Source organism: Electrona antarctica (genome assembly GCF_951216825.1).
Source record: "Electrona antarctica genome assembly, chromosome: 10".
Lineage (NCBI taxonomy): Eukaryota > Metazoa > Chordata > Actinopteri > Myctophiformes > Myctophidae > Electrona > Electrona antarctica.
Genome location: NC_136791.1, coordinates 42,612,422 through 42,634,414, shown reverse-complemented (window position 1 = coordinate 42,634,414; position 21,993 = coordinate 42,612,422). Strand labels below are relative to the sequence as shown.

The following is a 21,993-nucleotide window of genomic DNA, read 5'->3' as shown; positions in this document are numbered from 1 at the left end:
TATTTTCAAAATATTTTTTTACACATTTGAAACTTGAAACGGGGCATTCTGCATAATAGGTACTTTAAGTACATTTTGATACCAATACTTTTACTCAAGTACATTTTGAATTAGTGAGTAGTTATTGCAGTGAGTAGTTATTGCAGTATTGATACTTTTATTTAAGTAAAACATGCGAGTACTTTTTCCACCACTGGTCTTGTGCAAAATGTGCTGCTCTAGGTCTAGCAGTTTGCAAGATTATAGCTCCGATGATACACATACAAACACAAATGGACAGACCCTCTTACAGACAAACAGCTAGCCTCCAACAAAGCCACACGTTAAAAGACAACTGCATTACCCCTCAGGGATTAGACATTCCTTCCTATAACTTCAATTAATTGTCCACTCAGTTACTCAAAACCACGACAAGATTTATTAGCAAAAATGTACATACTGTAGGAAAAGGTATTTGCCTACAATGTAGGCATCAATGTGACAGTGAAAACAAAAGGCAAAAATCACTCGTCGTCATCATGAGCCAATAGCTCCAGTTCTACCACCAGCTATGACAAATATTGCAAACAGTTTGTTAAAGATGGAGTGCCACAATTTTTGTATTTTTCCAGTTTTTCAGGTGTCTATATGAGGTGACAGTACTTCATTAGACACCCTGGAGTCGTTTTTATGTGCAATGGTGTATTAACTTTGTATTTAGGGTTTCTTCCTGGAGGCTGTTTATTTCATTGGCCCGTTTGACTGTCAAGGGACAGTCTAACGGGCCAATGAAATAAACAGTAATATAGTGACATCACACTATCAGCCCCTCCCCTAACCCCTCCCCCTTTATCATACAACTACAGCTGTGGGTGCGGCTTCAGTCCAGGTGGATCACCACCCATCACCGCAAACCAGGCATACTTAATGAACCGGTGGGCGTGTCCACATAAAAGCATGATTTTAACAAATACTGTACACTTTTTGGAAAAAGTTCTTCCTCCTTATATTATAATAATACCTGATGATCATGTCTTAGGGTGGAAAAAAATCGTGGCACTCCATCTTTAAGTAGAAACACAATGTATGCAGACGGCAACTGATCTTTTAGGGTACAAATGCGGGTAGTCTCTTAAGGAGTAGTTCACCGCAAAAATGACGTACTTTCTATCAATTACACACCCCATGAAGCCTTGGAGCCATGGAGATCTTTTTGTTTTTGTCTCTTTCCTATACCACCAATAATTTGATGACCGGGTGTTAGGTCAATAGGGGACTCGGCGAGTCGGCGGGCATCAAATTATTGGTTTAGGAATGTGACAAAAAAAAAAAAAAAAAAAACATGAATTCAAGGCTTCATGCAGGGGTGTGTAATTGATAGGAATTCTAGCCTAATTTAGTTGTATGATTTTAGCAGCATTCAAGTTCAGATGAGACAGAAGAGATTTCAGAGAATTGATTCGAGATCAAGCATGAATCTACTTGTCCTGGAAGATGGCCTTTCTCTTCTCCACGAAGGCAGTCATGCCTTCCTTACGATCGTCCTGGTGGGGGGAAAACACAAAGGTCAAACTTAAACCTGCTCCGGTCTGTGTCGTTCGTGCAAAGTCAGATGTCACATGTCTACTAACCGTGGCGAAGGTCGAATGGAACAACCGCTTCTCCAGCCGATTCCCCTCAGCCAACGTCAGCTCATAAGCTGCAAACGGACACCGATCAATTAGTGATAGGAATACATATACACAACAAGGTCAGTTAACGCATTAACACATCCGTGTCGTTTTAGATTGAACTATATATGTTTTTCAGAAAACTGTTGAAATAATGTTGAATAATTTAATTAATTTCTTTTACACAAATCTTCTTTTCTGGGGCACAAACCATATTCAGATGGGGGTCCACAAACACCAAATACATATAATTTTGCAGGTCCTCGGCACGGAAAGATTTGACGATTACGCCAAAACGCTTCATAACCCGTCAGATGACGGGTTAAGATTTTACCCCAAGGTCGCCATACCCATCATACTGTATGGCAGGTTGTAAGGTTTATATCAATTCCAAGCAGCCAAAGCTCAACACTAACCTTTCGTGCTGTGCAGGCTGCTAGACAGCACCTACGTTCTTCCCATCATGAGGATCAATGCACGCCCACCCCATAAGGATCCACTCTTTGTCGTTTCTTTTCTCAGAAAAATACTCCAAAGTTGTTGTTTTTGTGCAATCCGCCCGACGTTCAGATGTAAATAGTGATTTTTTATCGCATCGCGCCCGCCATATTACCACGGTGAAAACTAAGACATGTCAGCTGCTGCTCGTACAACTTTTTGCTCCTCCTCTCGCTGTATTGAGCCGTGTGCCCCGGAAGTAGTTGGCGCAAATTCACAGATATTGCCTGGCTGCCTGCGGTAATTTCACATGAACGCCAGGGAGCGATGAAAGTGTTAATGGGTTAAAAGTTGTTTGGTTTTGAGATCGCCAGGTTCAGTAAAAGTCCACATACCTGCATTGACAGCCTCCTTTGCCATCACTGAAATTAGCTTGGAGTTGCCTGCAATTTTCTCCCCGCATTTTATGGCTTCTGACACCAGCTGGTCTACTGGAACCACTTTACTCACCAGACCTGAAGAACAGAAATGTTGTTTTAATCCGTGTGTGCACTGTGCAGGTATGGGTGGAACAGGCCTAATTCAGTCTTCTAAACTTGGATTTGACAACACAAAGCTAAGCAAATTATAACGGCTGACAAGTTCCATTAGTTAGTTGAACAAGTAATTTAATCCCCATGCCTCTCAGTCAGTATGAGACTATGGACTACCATGGTCAGAAAAGTAATTATGAAATGAGGCTGAGTTACCCGCCTGCTTGGCATCCTGTGCATTAATCTTATCTCCCGTCAGCACCATCTCCATAGCCAGTGATTTACCCACAGCGCGGGTGAGTCGCTGAGTACCACCAGCTCCTGCAGTCACACAAAAGCACAAAACCATGTCAAGGGTTACCTGACCCAAGGGTATAAATGTCTCCAACCACTGTGGCTGCAGATGTACTACTAGTAATATTGTATTGACATACAGTATACTACCATACAGATTGCTTACAATGTTTTATTCATTACCCTCTTCACTGTATGATGAATGAATACAAAACAATAGCTAATCTAAAAGCTCACAACACGTCACATTGCGACATCTTGTGAGCTTGCCATTTTGGAAAATTCTGATAATCTTTCATAACGTTTGCTTGTAATGATATGCCCCCAAAAAAAAGGGACAACAGCATTAAAGTGCGTGGTTGAAATAAGTTCCGGATTGCAGGTTTTAACACGAAAGATAGCAACATTTCTTACCAGGAATGGTACCCAACAGAATTTCTGGTTGTCCAAACTGAGCCTTCTCTCCAGCATAAATGATATCGCACATCATGGCCAGCTCACATCCACCACCCAGCTAAAAGCACAAAAACAATTAGAGAATGAGAGAGAAACCTTCCAATTGATTTTCTGCCAGTGTGAAAGATTTCTCCTGTGAAACCTTAAGAGTCTAACTTGATTATGAAATGCTTATCAAGCTCCTGATAGGCATTTCTGTTCATTGTTTATGGCTAGCGTAGTAGTCTATATCAGTGGTTCTCAACCTTTTCAGGCTGCGGCCCCTGACCCTCCAAAATCATATTTGAACTGGGACCCCCCCCCCCCCCCACCCTGACAAGCCCTTGGAATTGTTTGACGCGGTTCCACAGATACACTTTGTGAAAAGAGCAGATCTACAAGCTTGTACAGTAGATCGTCTATTTTCACATTTGACCAAAGTTTGAATAGTAGCTTGTTGATTACTTTTGGTGCAGTAATGCTCCTTTTTCTTTTCTTGCCTGGGGACCCCCCAAAACTCACAGGTTGAGAATCACTATAAATCAACAATAATATATGTATACTATCCATGAAGCCATTCTCTGCATTCAGACTATTCCAATGATGCATTTTGTAGGAAAGCATCAGACTGGCATGCCATTCATATGTTCAAGATCTCTATTTTGCCATAAACACAGCTAACAAGGACATGTTGGACACTGAGTGTATAGAGTTTCGCAGTCCCGCCCCCTACCATGGACCAGGAAATTAATTCCAATGCATTTTTCCCATAGACATTTCAAAAAGTATTTATTTAAAGACTGTTACGCTGCGGACAAAGCCAACTCGAGTCGTGACAACTCATGACAACACAAACAATATTTTGGACCAAACAAATAATTACAAAGAAGAAAAACAACAAAAAAAGTGTTGTAACCTGCCGTTTTTTTCTTCTTTCTAATTATTTGTTCGGCCCCAAAAATTGTGTTTGTTGTCATGATTTGTCACGACTCGAGTTGGCTTTGTCCGCGGCGTAAATGTCTTCTGAAATGTCTATGAGGAAAATGAACGGAGAATAATTTCCTGGTCCATGGTAGGGGGCGGGACTGCGACGCTCTATAGTGGCTTAAAAACAGTGTTGTAACTTTTCAGCAAAACATCCTAACAGAAAAATCACCTCTACAACAAATATAATAGAGATAATGATGAAACAATAGTGTTCCTACGAAGTCTACTCTAAAGTCCTTTAGAGTTGATTGTGCCATGATTTGGGAGAATATAGAGTAGAATATTTTATTGGCAGTTTAAAAAAGAAAATCAATGTCACTACTAGAAAAACGCCAATGTGGATTATACACAAAAAAGCCAACGCTTGTTTGTGATTTGGGAGACTCACAGCAAATCCATTGACAGCAGCTATCACTGGCTTCCTGGAGGTAGACACTCTGTTCCAGTGAGCCAGGAAGTTCCCACCATAACACTCCTGGAAGGTTCGGTTCTGCATTTCTTTTATGTCGGCACCCGCTGATCAATACAGAAATTAAACACATTAGCCATGACATTCCTGTTCATTATCCTTAAAAGGCAAAAAATCTTGCGCTATTTTACAAAAATATGTGATCTGCAAGCTTGATCGGCTAGGTTAGTGTAAAAATAGGGCTTAAAAATTACTTATTTTCTATCAATTACACACCCAATGTAGCCTTGAATTCATGGAGATTTATTTTATTTTGTCGCATTCCTAATCCATTAATTTGATGACCGGCAGAGTCTTTGAGTATCCTGGGTCTCTCAATCAAAATTCTATCAAATTAAAGGACCACTTCACCACTTTTCAACCCATCTTCATATAATTGGTCCTCACTAATAATCATGATAAAATGGCACCATCTACTCAGTCTGATTCTCATAGGAGGACTGTGGGCAGTTCAGAAACCCGTCCACCAAAAATGTTTATATTTGTATTATCGTGAGAACGATGGCTTCCATTTTCGCATTGCAACTTTTCAGGACTAGAAAGCCTGCAGTTTCTAATAGCTTGGATTCCCCATCGATGATGTCACTGGTGGACAGGTTTCTGAACTGCCCACAGTCCTCCTATGAGACACAGACTGAGTAGAAAAAAATGGTAGCCATTTTATCATGATTATTAGTGAGGACTAGTATATGAAGATAGGTTGAAAAGTGGTGAAGTGGTCCTTTAATGGCTTAGGAATGAGACAAAAACAAAACAATCTTCATGAATTCAAGGCTTCATGGGGTGTGTAATTGATAGAAAATAATTCGTTTTTTTGGTTGAACTGCTCCTTTAAGTAGTTAAATGGACTATTTTATCTCCATATTTACAAATTTAATGGATTAGATAATATGTCTAAGACATATGATAATTTGATAACATATGGGGTATTTGAAAGTGTGTCCATTGTGTAGTATCCCTGTCTCGGGAAGAGCGTGTGTTACCAAGAGTGTGCAAACTCTATATTTCAATTTAAAAATGTGTGTGTGTGTGTGTTACCAAGAGTGTGCAAACTCTATATTTCAATTTTAAAATGTGTTCTTGTCCAGCACCTGGGATTTTATCATTTGGATGTGTCCCCTTTGTGAACATTCTTCTTAGATATAAGATGACAACGTCTCTGTCGGGTGGGAACCTCATATGTCCAAAACTTCCAAAACAGCAAAAGTAGCAGACGAACAAGGTCAAGCTTGTAGATGTGCTACTTTTGATAAGCATTCATTTAGGAAACAACACAACAAGTTTAAATATGGAGATAAGAGGTTTCTGCCCGGCAACAATGAAATGATATAACAGATATAAGATTGTGCAAATGATACCAAACCAGCTTACCAGCAAAGGCCCTCTCACTGCCGGTGAGAACGATGGCTCCGATGCTTCCGTCTGCTTCAAAGTCATCGAGAGCCCGACCCACCTCTAGCATCAATCCGTCACACAGGGCGTTGAGAGCTTTGGGCCGGTTCAGTTGGATGAAACCCACATTCTGCTTCTCCCCACGCTTCTCCACAATGATGTACTCATATGGACTACCTAGGTATACACACAGAACAATCAGCCCTATTATCTGTCTATTATCTGGCTCCACATCCACGATGACAGGAAAATGAGGTAGTCACTGAGGAAAATGCATTATAAAAAGGTCATTATGAATGTTGTTTGGGTCCTCAGTGCTTCACAGTAGGACTGGGCAATATATTGTTACGATGTCAATATCGTGTGACTAGATATCTGGGATTTATTTGGGACATTGTAATATGGCATACACGTTTTCTTCCTTATTTTAAGGGCTGCAGTACATTAAAGTGAGTGTATTTTTCTGAACTTACCCGACTGTTCTAGCTGTTCTATTATTTGTCTTTTCCAACTTGGGCATTACTTATTTCTTTGTATTATTGTTCTTTATTTTCCCAGGGTAGTAGCTGAGCACAAGTGCTCATTTACAGCAACTCCCTGCACATGTAGACACACATTAAAACCTGGGAGCTGACCAGTACAACCACAGTCTTATACTGTCCTTATTCACACACTGGATGTCATGTTTCTATAGAGTAAGGCACTTGTTGTGCAACAAACAAACAAACAAACAAAATAAATATGAATTCCTGTCACACACTCGTGAGTGGACCCAAAGTGGTCCGAGCTGATCCGACCTATGCCTATAACAACCCAGGTAATAAACAAGACATAATGACAAGAAGAATGGATTTAAGTCTTCTTGGTTAATCATTCAAGTAGGACCCTTATGTCAAGGCCTGTTAAAGACCATGTGCCACTGATAGGCCTAGTCTAGTGGATCAAAGGCCACCACAACTACTGAACTACTACTCAACCAGCAAAGCTAGAACCAATCTGTATGGTACTTAATTCAACTAGAATATTTGCAGTAGTTGGAGGTGCTCTTCCATTGTTTGAGACATTTAGACCCTGGTTGGTTTGTACTAGTACTGCCTTAAGCTCATAAGGGACTGCCTCTTGAATGAGCAGCAGAAATCATGTCTGTTGTGCAGGATATAATGGTTATGGACTGGCCTGCAGCTTTAAAAGTGTAGGCGAATATTATGGTATGACATTATAGTGGTAGTGCAGATTAATCAGTATCGAGGTCAGAGTTGACACAAAGTCACAGAGCCAGTGAAAAGCCTACATGCGACTGACTAAACTGATGCGGAACCCAGGCTACAGCACAGGTGTCAGCTATTGTTCACAATAAGGTTTGTGGACAATGTTCAGTGACATGTTTTGTATTTGCATAATGTAGTTTTAACACAAGGTAAGACTTTGCAGCTATGCTTTGCAGACTGCTGCTTGTTGCCCATATGCGTCGCACATGAATGACGCTATACTTTTGTGACATTGTGACATAATTGTACATAAAAGATGAATGAAGCATCATGATGGTGTTCTGCATGTGTAAACAACACGTCACATAGCCTACCTGTAGTGTAGTGCCGTGCAGCAACAGAGGCGCTGACAGGCAGTGTTCTGGTAGCGGACTGCAGGAGCACAGCAGCGGTTCTGCACAACAGAGACATCTTGTTGTCAATGAACTTGCTTCTTCGTGACTTCGTCCTCTCCTTCTTCTTCTTCTTGTGAAATGTGGACTTTTCTTTCTTCTTCTTGTGTTTTTTTTAGGTTAATAAAAACGCAATATCGCCACCTAATGTTCAGTTCAGTTTCAGTTTATTTTGGTCATAGAATGAACATTGAATGCTTTCATTTCATTTGATCATAACTTTCATTTGCACTAAGACAAAAAAGGTTTGGGATGAAGCCAGTGCCTTATTTCGCCTATCCAAATAAGCCTAAACCTTGTTGGTAATGCATTCGGAAGGCAGACGAGATAATGCTCGTATGCATGGACGTCATCTAGCCATAATGTCTTCACTGTTGATTGCAAATTAATTGCAGATCTACAAGCTCCCTCACACTGTCACACCACGTCACAAAGAGCTTGCAGATCGTCTATATTCAGTGGCTATTTGGTGTACAGGCCGAGGGAAAAGGCGGGTGACCCACTCAGCCCGGGCCCCAATAAATAAATTAGGTTTAAAGGAAAACAATAGTCAAATACCATATTATTGTTCACTTTATTGTATCATAATATAGTGTCATATAGCCCTATAGTATTTGATTGTATTTGATAATTCTACATAATGATGATAAAATAGTGCGACTGGGACGCGCGGCGCGCTCAAGACAGCTGTGCGCGCGAGCCCTGCATGGTCTTCCGTGATTATTATTTCATATCCTCCTCCATCATCCTACTATTTACTGCCGCACGAATGACAAAACATATAAATGCAATTACAGTGAGGTGAGGGGAAAACACCACAAATAGGCTATACAGACATTTTGCGTGGTGCTTTAAGGTAGGCACGGTCTACTCTCTTCTTGGTGAATGCTGTGGTTAGAGATATGAATAAATGAGGCTAGTTTTGCTGTGGCGTTTGATGATTCCTTATGATTCTACTGTAAAAGAACAGAAAGGACATGCTCCTTTCTGTTTGTTTGTTTTTTTCCTCGTATGGTATAGGCCTACACAGTAGGCTAACCGTTGAATTTCCATGGAAAATAAATACCAGTGCATCATGTGAACAGCTATGTGGAATTGATGTGCACGGATCAGTGAAAATAAACAATATCTAGGGTAGGCTACTGTTCAATGCACCTCCTCTGTTCACATCCTATCGGCTAAACTCAAGTGGCCTAATCATATAAAGCGCGAGATGATTTCATTCCGTTTATATAACTGGGAGTCAAATGAAACGTTCATCACATGAATTTGATCATAATAATAATACTAATAATCCATATATTTTGTTTGCATGTGCAAAAGGAGGTGGGGGGAAAAACCCCTCGGCATTTGAGCGAGGTCTTTATTTTTAACTGACCTACTTTGATAGAGCAGCTGCTACTACAACATCATTCCATCATCTTTATGAAGAGGCCATATGCTACCAAGGAATCAAACACTTGAGTGGGTCTGGGTCATAATGTTCCTTTATATAATAATGTTAATAACATAATGTTCTATTATGTGGGGATGTCATATACCTAGTCATACACTTTCTGTATAAACAATATTTTGTTTTGAAATATTGACCAATGACCATTGACCATTAAAGATTTATCACATAGACATATACCCGTTTATAAGTTAACCTTTTAATGTGTTCTGTTGTGACTCAAACAAAAACGTCTAGTATTTTCACTCCATTCGCTTGAGTCATTTCGTCAAGCGCGTCGTCGCGTCGTACCTGCACAGAGCATATCAATTTATCGGGTTAATTAATCCCATTTGTCCTCGTGTCGTTCCCACACACTTCCACCAGATGGCGGCGATGAGCCAGGCTGTGGCGACGTGCTGGACGTGTCTCCTCCTGTCGGCGTTCCTGCTGTGTGAACCGGTGCTGTCCAAGGGGGGCGGCCGCGGGGGGGCGCGCGGCTCCGCCCGGGGCACGTCGTCCTCCTCCTCCCGCGCCTCGACGGCCGGGGGTCATCATTTTCGGGGAGGCCACGCTGGGACGACGCGCTCGCGCTTCAGGGGGCCGGGGCGCTCAGGCGCGACGCGCGTGGCCGGCGCGGCCGCGGCGGGCGCCGTAGTGGCGCTGGCGGCGGACGGCTGGTACGCGTCCGCGTACCGGCGCAGCAGCGCGGGCAGCTCGGACGACGACATGGATTTCTACAACAGGACCAGTTACTATGAGCCCCTGATGTCAGGCTCTGCTCGGGACCTGCCTTCACTCACTCAGATCATCTCCATCATTGTTGCGACCTTCTCGCCAAAAATTGGATACTTGTTGGACAGTATATTGTAGGCCTAGTAGACATATGGATATGGCACACACTGTTTCTCAATGTTTTTATAGGGGGACCCGCCAGGGGCCCAAATGGACCCTTATGGGTCTGTAACTCTGAGCGTGCAAAATAGAAACAATCTGGTGTACATAACTACAAAGTTGTACACTCTCAGAGTTACGGACCCTTAAGAGTCCATTAGGACCCCTTGGTGGTCCCCTGACCCAATGCTGAGAAACCGTGGTCTACTGTAACAATAACATGCAGCAAAGCTCTCATTGATTCTATCTGGGATGGAAGGTGTAGGCTACTGTTCTGCATTTGGGATTATAATCTGCAGGACTGTGTGCAACAGTGGTTGGTTGTCAAGGAGTGTCCCGAAGAGCCCCAGCCATGATTGATAGTTAATCTTCAACATTACCAATATAATATGTACAATACGAATAGAGTACAAGAATGGCAAGAGTTTCACCGCTCTCTATACCTGCAGTGCATACTGTAAAATAAGACAGACCATGTCAGACCATGTGCATGTTAGGGCATTCACTTCTAGTCATTTTTACTAGTTGACTAGTTGCCTATAGTTTACTAGTCGACTAGTTGTTTATTATGTAAAAAAAATATATGTACATTTAAAAACTGTGTACATTGGTGACTATAACTATAATCTACCTGATCTTGAGGCCTACAATATTTTTCTTATCAACTAGTCAACTAGTACCAACAAGGTCGACTAGTGGATTTACTAGTCAACTAGTCGACTAGTTGCTTAATGCCCTAGTGTGTGTGTGCGCACGTGTGCCCTTTCTGACAGACCATGTCAGACCAAATCATGTTTTAACGATTACAAATTTGATATTTGATTGGGGTACTAGAGATTAAGGGGTAAGGGCCCTATTTCCACAGTGCCCTACCCCTTATCCCTAAACTTCTTTGCCTTTTTTACTATTTCGAAAAACGTTTTGAAATGTTTCAACTAGCCAATCTACATCAACATGTTGTTTAAGGGATAAGGAGGGATAAGGTGTAAGGTACTGGCGAAAATAGGGCCCAAATATTCATATCAAATTGAGGTCCTAATGCTAAAAAGGTCCTAAGGTTAAAAATCAATGGTGAATGGTCTTCCAGTAGAGGCCAAGAGATTCTTTTCACAGTGACAATTTTGAGGTCACAATAGTGTTAAATATATAGTGGCAGTGTTTCTGCAGTTTCATTAGGTTACTGTGCCAACATGCACAGCTCCAGCTCCTGTACAGTTAGCGTCATGCTAGCACACTGAAACACCTACATGAATGAAACACATCTACATCTACAATGAATTACCTGTCGAAATGGTCACTGTGGAAAAAGAGTAATTAGTGGCGGAATGAAAAACAATCACAACTTAAAACACTTCCATGTAGGTTTGCACACATATATAGAACACTTCATGTATGACTACTGCGAAATGTGCATTATCAACAGATTTATTTTTGTTTCAAATTAATCAGGAAACCTTAATTCTTTAGAATAGAAGTTGGAACCATATACGTGTTGCTGTAACATTGAAATCACGGACCCAGCTGAGATCCATCAGCTAGCTATCAGATTTCACAACAGGCAGATGTTGGTACCTGCAGGGCATTTCTGCCTGACGCACCATCTGAGATGAATAGGCTATAACCAGATTTAACAGAAGTATAACTCTGCCATTAATACTGTAAGTTATCCCACACAGCAGTCCATATTTACATTTATAAGTAATAACCTCTGGCTTTCAATCTTCTGTTATAAAAAAAAGAAGCTTTATTTTCATAATATAGAAAAAACATTTGTACTGCTACAGTAGCATCACTACTCACTGTTACTGATGTAAATTTCTAACTTGTACATAGTTTGACATTTTAATGCTTCGGTCTAGAAGCAGAGAGGGTGTCATGTCTTTGTTTACGCACTATATACAAATGTAAAATCATTTCCACAGCCGACTATTTATCTCCATAGTTTTGATAAGACTTTATAAGGCATTTGTAACACCAGTCTGGTGCACTGAGAAAACTGTTGCGCCTAGCTTCGTCCTTTTTTTCTTTCCAAACTTGACTACGGAAGTGGTGGTCTCAAAAACATAAGGGAAACTTTGACAGTTTTTTTTTATTTTATCATGCTCATAAAGTGCTCTGTGCTCAAAGTGCAATTAAAAAGCAAACGTTTCGGTCCTAGGACCTTCGTCAGTGCTATATAGATATAGCACGTTTATGAGCATGATAAAATAAAAAAAGTCTCAGTTTAAGGAGTTTTACTTCTATTTTCTATACGGTCAAAGTAACACCAGTCTGGTATCATAAGTCAGCAACACTAGTAGTAGTACTGGGTCTCTTGAAATACACAAACTTGTAAAGCCTAATTTATCCCCAGTAGTACGATGCTGCCACTTTTCTGACACATTTGAAAAGACAAGTAAGCACTGTGGTAATCCCAAGTGAGCACATCACCACATCACATGTACATTTCATAGAAACACCTACTGTATCTCTGCTTTGTGGTCATAATTTAAGCATATCTGGTCCAAAGGAGATTCATGTCAGAAGCAGGGATAGGAAGTGGTTACGGAAGTGGTTCTCAAAGAGGGGGCCGGGGGCACCCAGGGGTCCTTGATTGGGGGTTCCCCTGCGAAATTAGTTAATATATAACACTAAAATCAGTGCTCCCTGACATGAAAATGTATGAGAATCACTGGTGTAGGGACTCTGAGTCAGTTCACCATCACAGACACTCAGGAGCTACAGACTGTTTCTTCTCCTTATGTACGTTCTATATGCTAGACAACACTGTAGTGACAACGAGACACTACATTATAAATATAGATTTGATTACCAATGTCTTTATGCTAATAAATAAACACAAAACCCATTGTGTACAGTACACTGTGTCCAATGTTTGCTTCATCCATTTCTTGTGTTTTATCTATGATTTTATGGACAAACGGCTATACCAGTGTTTAATCATGTCAGTTAAACATGGCTCAGTCCAGCATGACCTTTCCCAGCTCTCCTTTCCTGAAGGCTCTGATGAAATCATACGCTGCTGCCGAGTAGTTTGGAACTGTGATTGTTATGTTTCCTGAGGGAGAGGAGAAACCAGGTTTTATTCCAATTTAGGACAGGCCAACATTTATTACAGTGAATGCCTTAATAATCATGTTGTCCTCTGGGTTACTGAATGTTCACAGTGTAACATCTGCATTATGCATTATGGTGGAATACTAGAATACTGGTAAACCGGTCACATGAATTCCCATTATCATGTGTGTTCTGCAGACCGGTCTGGCCCCAAGCACTGGGTGGGTGTTTTCCACAAACCAAAAAGTGGAAGAGCCAATCAGCATCTGCACTCAGGGCCCTATGATTGAGATTGACAGACAGAGGCCTGATTGGCTCTTCCAAATTTTGGTTTCTGCAAAACGCCTGCTACTTTGGAAACCAATCGTATCACTATACCAATATGAAGTACCACCTAAAACATTATTTTTTTAAATTCTCAAATTGTTTCCACCCAGTTTTAGCCTTGATATTGACTTTATATGTCAGGCTTTTGGTCTTCAGGCAGAGGCTCTGAGCCACTCTTTCAAAAATAATAGGGACCAAAGTTCAAAAGTTGTTCAAATACTTAATTAAACATGTCTCTAAAAGAGGGAGTAGAACACCACGACAGATTTAAAAAATGTTACCAGTTGGAACTATTTGTAGCAGAAATCATGTTTGGAGTCGCAGTTTCTTACCTACTCCAGTGAAAGCTGTGACCTGCTGTGTCTTGCGTAGGTTGACAGCAATTCGTTTGAGAACATTCTGGATGTCATCACAAGGTTCTCCAAGGTCATATTTCTGAACATAACTACACAAGTATACACATAGAAAGACAGTAAGTTCACTGACAGTATTAAAGTGCATTGCACTAACCCTTGATGTAAAGCTGAGGAAATTCTCACCTGAACTGCTCTAGTTTGTTCAGAGAAAACAATAAGTAGTCAGCGATAATGTCTTCACCAACTAAATGGTCCAGTATAGTTCCTGAACAAGAAAAACATGAGAGAAACAAACAAACAAATCAACTGTGGAAAAAGTATTTGAAATACAACATACTACAACACACATTGACATTTCAAATAAGAAATTTGAATTCACAGAATCCATCAGGCGCTCGGGTGGCGCAGTCAGTGGTAAAGTCCCTGGCGACGACTAAATTAGGGAGAAAAAAGGGGCTAAAAGATAATTGCTACTCTAAATTGGGAATTTGAATTAATCTAATGCTTGTTTCCATTAGGTGTCCCTAAACTATCATAGCCAAAGAGCTAGTTCAGCCTCACTTTGTTTACCCCTTTTTGGGCGGGAACCCCTTTTGGTGTTTTAAAGCATTGTTATACTTTAGCTGTTGAAAGATAGCAGATCTGCGATTGTAGGTCTGCTATTTTTGAAAAATCGTGAAAATGTGGCCCGAATGTTTGAATATATTCTTTCAGAGCGAACGTTTTTAGCTCAAATCTTTGCTTCTGGGGGTGTCCCTGGAATGACATATTTTCAGATGGGGGGGTCGGCGGCCAATTACACATACTTTTTGGGGTTCTTGAAATGAAATATTGAGAACCACTGATATAGAAACATGAGGTTTTTCAGAAAAAAATACATTTAAAAAAAGACATTTTCTTTTTTTCGACGTCAGGCCTAAATGGGTTAATTAAACAAATTTAAAAACTCACCACATAAAGCTAGCTTCATGCCAGTCTCAACACTCTCAATTTTAGGAGGCAGGACTCCTGGTGTGTCCAAGAGGTGCACGATAGGTCTCTGACATACCTGAGAGAAATGAACACACAGCAATATTGATTTATTTTCTTATCTATAGAATAAATAGAATCATTTCTATCAATTGCTTTTTCAATTAACTATTGTTGTGTTGTAGCGATATTGGACTTTACTGTTTATGCTATTCAAAGACTATGTAGTTTGTAACTACAGTCTTTTAGGTCTGTGAATTGTGTGTATACTGTATATTCAACCGAACGTTATCTGTAGATATCAGCAAATACTAAAGCCTAAAAATAATGATGAATAATTTGACACAAAATAAAGTCCCCATGTTAATGACTGACTTCCACAGAGCTGAAGTGAAAAGCAACGGATACATTTAATAAGTCCTATTTTTTATTTTTTATATAAATAATTCAATATACAAATATATTCAAATCAATGATGTTTTATAATTGAATCCATCAGTTTGATTAATCCATTGAGACCTGGAACGCATCCATGTCACGTTAGCGTTTAACCACATTAACCATTAACCCATTTTGGGGCGGGAACCCCTTTTGGTGTTTTAAACATTGTTATAATTTAGCTATTGAAAAATAGCAGATCTACAAGCTCATAGCGCGCCACCGAGTGGCGCGCTATGAACTTGTAGGTCTGCTATTTTTGAAAAATCGTTAAAATGTGCCTCAAATCTTTCCGAAAATTGTCATGATTTAGAAAACTTTTTTTTTTAAATTTCGACGTCAGGCCTGAATGGGTTAACTGCTCCTAATACTCAGACATACCCAAAGCCACACAGAGGCAAATTAATTAAAAAAAACACCTGCCTGTATTCTGGTCAGGACAGCTCGGGTTATACCTGGTTCCCCGCCCACTTTGGATGCACGACCTGAAAAATGACAACAGATTATACTTGCTAGAGAACACATGCATGATCATACGGTATGAATCACAAGTTATTCTGATGTGCATCACAGCAGATTGTTATGATTGTGTGTACCTTTCTTTAAATATGTTCTTCTCAACGAGTTAATAAGAGATGACTTCCCCACGTTTGGTACACCAATCGCCATCAGGCAAAAACTTGTGTTCTGAAAAGTTGAAGATCACAGATAATATTGGTCCGGCTCCATGATGATGAAATCGTGATGAAATGAGTATGACCCTGTTACATCAAACTGAGTTAGATTTTAATCATTCCACATGTCACCCTCAAAATGGAGTTCCTGATAACATACCTCTAAAGCTTATAGAAATATGTTTTTTTAGGGCTGCACCGAAAGGGAAATTCTTGGCCGAAACCGAATACCAAATATAGGAAACAGTTGGCCGAAAACCGAATACCAAATATCCGAATATGATTAATATTATATATCTTTTTTCCTACCAATGCTGTCATGGCCGCACCTTAAATCTACCTGATTATGGCAAAATACATGATTATGGCAAAACCTAACTTAAATAATAATCAGTATTATGGGTCCATACAACATTTATTCAGCGCTTTTGAATGCATTAATTGCATACACTATTCAGTGATATATTTTCTGCCTAGTCGGGCCGAAATCGAATAGGCCGAAAATGCATTTTTAGCCATTTTCGGCCGAATATTTTCTGCAGCCGAATATTCGGTGCATCACTAGTTTTTCTTACTTTAATTAACACACCAAGAGTGGTCCCTGTGACATGCCTCCTATGCGCTTTTGTTTAGGAGATCTATATTCTGGCTCAACTCCTTGACAGATGAGACTGGTAAATTGTGTACTAAAATAAATATTGTATATGCCCACAGGAAGCGGCCATGGGTAGTTGGGTACCAACGACACCAGTCTAGTAATGCCACAAACAATGATTTGTTAAACTAACTAAATGATTGCCTTGAAGCCCACTAATTATATGAAAATGCATCTAGTATAATGATCTGTACATTGCGATAGCTACTGTAGATGATGTTGTGTAACAGTATACAGTTACAGTATACTACATAATTTAACAATTCAAAACAAGCGTTGTGTGTTGAGAGCATGTATATCCGCTATTTTCTCTAGTTTGGGTTCCAGGGAGACATAAATTGTCTCTTTTGGGTCTAGACTCTGATTTACACATTTTGGGAACCACTACTGCACTAAGCTATGGTCGCCACTACCATAACCACTACTGCACTAAGCTATGGTCGCCACTACCATAACCACTACTGCACTAAGCTATGGTCGCCACTACCATAACCACTACTGCACTAAGCTATGGTCGCCACTACCATAACCACTACTGCACTAAGCTATGGTCGCCCCACAACTATTTCCTTGTCTTTAAACCTGCTTCCCTAGAAATAACTTGGTTAGTTATGTTATAAACCATTATTACATGGCTTGGTTGAATGCTTGATTCTGATTGGTCAATCGCTGAATTCAGAGGTCTGTTATGTCTTGATAATGACCGCTCCGCTCCTAATCAAACCCTCTGAGCACCAGCTGCGCCCCGCTTGATTTAGCCTACTGCTGTTTCCAACATGGCAGCCGTGTAAACACACACACACACACACACACACACACACACACACACACACACACACACACACACACACACACACACACACACACACACACACACACACACACACACACACACACACACACACACACACATTTACAGCTAAACATTGCTCTCAAAAATGTTTTTGAAAACATTTGAGCGAGAAATAGACAAAGCAGTACCCGAAAATAGATTCTATTTGATCAACTCACTTCCTTGTATTCCGACATGACAGTGCTCCAGCCCTGCAGCTGGGCAGACGCAGCCAGCACAAACTTACGGAATACTTTTTTTGTTGTGTTTTGGGTCAATTTATTAATTTATGTTAGGTAGCCATGTAATAAACCATGTAATAAGGGTGATTAAACTTCGCCTCGGTGGTTAAACTCTGTCGGTGAATTATCTCTCGACAATGACCACCTAGCCAGATATTATCCCTTACCTATAAACCAAAAGCTTTTTTTTCTCAGGTACAAATTTAAAAATGAAATGACCATATTGTAGTGTGTTGGTAGTGCACCTCTTCTCTGTTGAAACGGGGATGTCCCTCAATCAGCTCGGTCACCATGGGAATCAGCTACAGGAGAGACGATAACAGCATGCTAAAATTTACTTTTGCATTTAATCAATTCCATCTTTATCCATAGAGTACATACAAATCAAGGACATCACACATAACAAGACAAATACAAAAAAAAAACATGAAATCATAAATAGAAGCTGACTCCTTAGTGTTTACGTAGCCTGGACGAGTGCCGGAGACAGCTCTTCCCAGGATTGACGTGTGTGCACGCACACGCACAAAATATGAAATCATAAATAGAAGCATGCACGCGCGCACAAAATATGAAATCATAAATAGACGGACGGACGGACGGACGCACGCACGCACGCGCACACACACACACACACACACACACACACACACACACACACACACACACACACACACACACACACACACACACACACACACACACACACACACACACACACACACACACACACACACACACACTAAATAAAAATAAAACAATCAACAGACATTTACGCAGTTGCTGAAAATCTTTGTTGCTGAAGAAGATGGCTCTTACGTTTCTGACGCTTTTATCTTGCTGACGGAGACAGTCTGTAAAGAGAACATTCCTTACGCCGCTCCTCTCAAGCTTCGTCAGGATTCGCTGCAGAGAAAGAGAAAGAGAGAGAAAGAGAAAATTATAATTGTTTATTAAAAAAATAGAAAGAAAAAAGGTTGTATATTCCAATAGTAATCATCATTGCTAAAGTATATTGTTCAGTAACAAGGGTCTTCCCATTTCTCCAGCTCTTTATTAAACAGAAAATAAGATTTTCAAGTTAAGATACCAATTTTATTCACTCAGGAGAACTCCACTTATTTCTGCCTTTACTGATAGATACAGTAGTCTGACAGGACATGACATGCAGCAAAGGTCAAAAATATGCATAAAAAGAACGTATGTATACTACAAACTCAATTATCACAGCAAGCCCCCAAAGCAGTGGTTCCCAAACTTTTTCATGTCAAGGACCCCCAAATTGACACTAATTAGCCCACGGAGCCTCATTTGAAGAGGTATCCCAGGGACCCCCAGAAGAGAAGATTTGTACGGCTCTAGCAGTGATTCTCAACCCGTTTAATTTCAAGGACCCCCAGTTTGACATGCATTAGTCTACGGACCCCCCATTTAATGTCATTTCTATCTCTGGGACCCCCAATTCATATTGTAAAATCAATGTCAATTTAACTCTGAGAGTTACAGACCCATAAGGGTCCATTTGGTTCCAAACTATCATTTAGCTGGGGACCCCCTGGAAAGGACCCCTGGGGTGTCCCCGGACCCCACTTTGGGAACCACTGCCCCAAAGGAGTGATCAGCAGAAAGAGATTACCAGTACACTTTTAGCACCTGTTTTCCAGACAGATCAGCCAGGTCCATCTTGTTCAGAACAAGCACATGAGGTCTGACATCTAAACTCTCCTGAAACAGAGGGTTTCTCCCAGAGAAGGGAATGTGCTACAGTTAAAGAAAAGCATGTTATAAAGTTAGTGATAGTAAATGTCCTCCTCAAGGACAATAGTCGCTACAATTTCCTACCTCCAGTTGACTGAACCGAGCGATGGATACTGGAATCTAGCTTTACACCAGTGATCCGTAACGTTTGTGTACTACCTGGGATTCAAACCTTGGTCTCCCAAGTGAGACCACAGTTCTACCACTCAGAATCCCTGCTTTAACCGCTCAGAATTCATGGTTCTCAGAAGGAAACCGGTGGATTGTGCAGTCCAGGTAGGGAATGAGGCATTACCCCAGGTGAAGGAGTTAAAGTATCTCAGGGTCTTGTTCACGAGTGAGGGGAGGACGGTGAAGGAGATCAGCCGAAGAGTCGGAGCGGCAGGGGCAAAGTCAAAGTCGTACGATTAGTCACACACGTTACCGCAGTGACATTTGTATTAACACACTCTTAGGCCACACAGATTAAAATAAGACGGGTTAAAAATAACGTATTCGTTAAAACACGTTACAGACTTGCACTGCAGCTTTAAAGAATTGTCAAGTGGTTAAATCATTCTATTGATATTGAAAGGATATTCTGGCATCGTGGATCTCTATAATGCAGTCCACATTCTTCAGGTTGTACTTCATCTGCTGGAGACCTGCAGTGGATCACAGAAGAGCACGGTTACTATCAATGGCAAGGCTACATCTGTGATTCTCCACCTTTCAATGTCAAAGAACCCCAGTTTGATATGCATTAGGACACTCTACAGACAGACACCCAATTGATATGCCGGTAAATGAAGAGTGGGTGGCTTATTTTCTGTATTTCCAATGTTCACTAATTTCACTTCTACTCTACTACTACAACTATCTGCAAACTTTTGTTACTACTATAGTTACTTTCTAGATTTTGATTATTATTAAGAAACATAGCCACATTACCCACTTCAGCCCTAAATATATTTCGGCCATTTGAAAATTCAAGAGCTTTATACTTTTAAAAAAACTTGGACATTGTGCATATAAGCGAGTACTTTTCCTTTTGGTACTTTAAGTACATTTTGATAATTCATAACAATACTTTTGTACTCTTTCAGAAAGGACATTTTGAATGTAACAGCGTATTTCTACATTGCCGTATTGATACTTTTACTACCATCAGCTCCTGTACTTACAGTACAGCACAAGCCGTGCTACTCGTACTGTTGGCATTTCCCAGGCTTGAACCCATTACCGTAGCCCTGATCCAGTGCTTACAGCGAGTATCTCACTATACCTATACCGTGTGTGTGTCAGTGTGTTATTTATTTATCCAGACATTAGGTTTAGGTTTATTTATTTAGCACGTAGTACAAAATATAGACAATAACATATCAAAGAACAAAAATACAATGCAAGGAAAGGAAGAAGCCAGCTGGCTTATTTGGAATCCTTTCCTGTATGGAAGAGGTCATTGATTTAAAACATTCACTGAAGGTCTGTTCTAACTATGCATTCATTCATACAGTATATTGACACTGTACACAATCATGCATTCATAAGAGTTGTTAATAGACTCAGACGTCTATATTAATCCATGTATCACTGTTGATACTGTACATATCAGAATAATATTACCAATACCGGTATCCAGTCATATATTCTGTGCAAAGATATATTTGTTAAACACACGGTGGACATGATGTAACGTTAATGTACGTGTACGACGTTACAGTATCGGTAAAAAAGTGTGTGTTCAGTCACAATTGCATTACACCTTTTCCATTTGAATGAATGGGTTTATTTCGAACATAAATTAAAAACAAATACAATTCAAACGAGCATATAAATAGCGATCATCTTTCAGATTCGGAACGAGACAAAACAAGAAGCTTTAAGTCCACTGTTGTGTTCAGTTTTTCCTCCGAGGTGTTCAGCTTATCAACTGAACCAAGTAATTCCGCAAATAATCACAGTTTCTAAAAACAAATGTATGTCCCACCTTTTGCCATATGTCCAGGAAACCAATGCGCCACTTCACGTTCACCAAAAGCAAACACGGTTCTAAATGCCCCCGTATTGCAGAGCGCATTATAAAGTTTCATATTTGTTGTTGTTGTAAATAGCCTAAAGCAGTTAAAAGATCCTCAGTACTTGAATATTGACCTCATCTCTCTGCACGCCGCCATGTTCAAGTTAGTGCATCACTGTTTACAGACCGACCTGAAACGGGGCAAGAAATACCGTTCCGCAGTGTACTGTTCTTGAAACCAATGTCCCCCTTGGCACACCCAGCAAATACAAACACAATGCCGAAGCTTCTAATACCTTCTTTTATATGGTTAATTAGATGCGTGTCATGATGTCACCCGTGTATATCCATATTTGGGGTTTCTACATTAGTCTGATGTCACTGTCAGCGCTGGATATCGCTGTTGCGGCTGTTTGATGAATTGAACAAGGTGGACCCTCTTGTAAACAAGTGTAATGCTTTATTGGGTCGTCCACTCACAGTTAACAGTCTTTGTATTGAGT

General features: G+C 40.4%; 3 protein-coding genes across 3 annotated transcripts; 1 reads left to right on the top strand and 2 right to left on the bottom strand.

Moving 5' to 3' along the window:
* Positions 1-395: 395 nt before the first annotated feature.
* On the bottom strand, positions 396-7,945 carry LOC306930597 (enoyl-CoA hydratase, mitochondrial-like). The gene is made up of 8 exons (XM_079511650.1): positions 7,780-7,945; positions 6,177-6,374; positions 4,725-4,852; positions 3,329-3,428; positions 2,837-2,941; positions 2,483-2,602; positions 1,611-1,678; positions 396-1,523 (listed from the first exon to the last, which is right to left on the bottom strand). Exons 1-8 carry the CDS (start codon positions 7,874-7,876, stop codon positions 1,458-1,460), a joined length of 882 nt encoding a protein of 293 aa, XP_079367776.1. The 5' UTR covers positions 7,877-7,945; the 3' UTR covers positions 396-1,457.
* A 734-nt stretch (positions 7,946-8,679) lies between these two features.
* On the top strand, positions 8,680-10,162 carry sprn (shadow of prion protein; the record flags this gene model as incomplete). The annotated part of the gene is made up of 2 exons (XM_079511945.1): positions 8,680-8,713; positions 9,677-10,162. Exon 2 carries the CDS (start codon positions 9,677-9,679, stop codon positions 10,160-10,162), a length of 486 nt encoding a protein of 161 aa, XP_079368071.1. The 5' UTR covers positions 8,680-8,713.
* A 1,752-nt stretch (positions 10,163-11,914) lies between these two features.
* mtg1 (mitochondrial ribosome-associated GTPase 1) lies at positions 11,915-21,736 on the bottom strand. The gene is made up of 11 exons (XM_079512467.1): positions 21,461-21,736; positions 20,071-20,135; positions 19,387-19,491; positions 18,553-18,639; positions 17,979-18,035; positions 15,927-16,017; positions 15,754-15,815; positions 14,875-14,971; positions 14,107-14,188; positions 13,900-14,012; positions 11,915-13,241 (listed from the first exon to the last, which is right to left on the bottom strand). The coding sequence occupies exons 1-11, from the start codon at positions 21,561-21,563 to the stop codon at positions 13,144-13,146; spliced, it is 960 nt and encodes a 319-aa protein (XP_079368593.1). The 5' UTR covers positions 21,564-21,736; the 3' UTR covers positions 11,915-13,143.
* Positions 21,737-21,993: the final 257 nt, after the last annotated feature.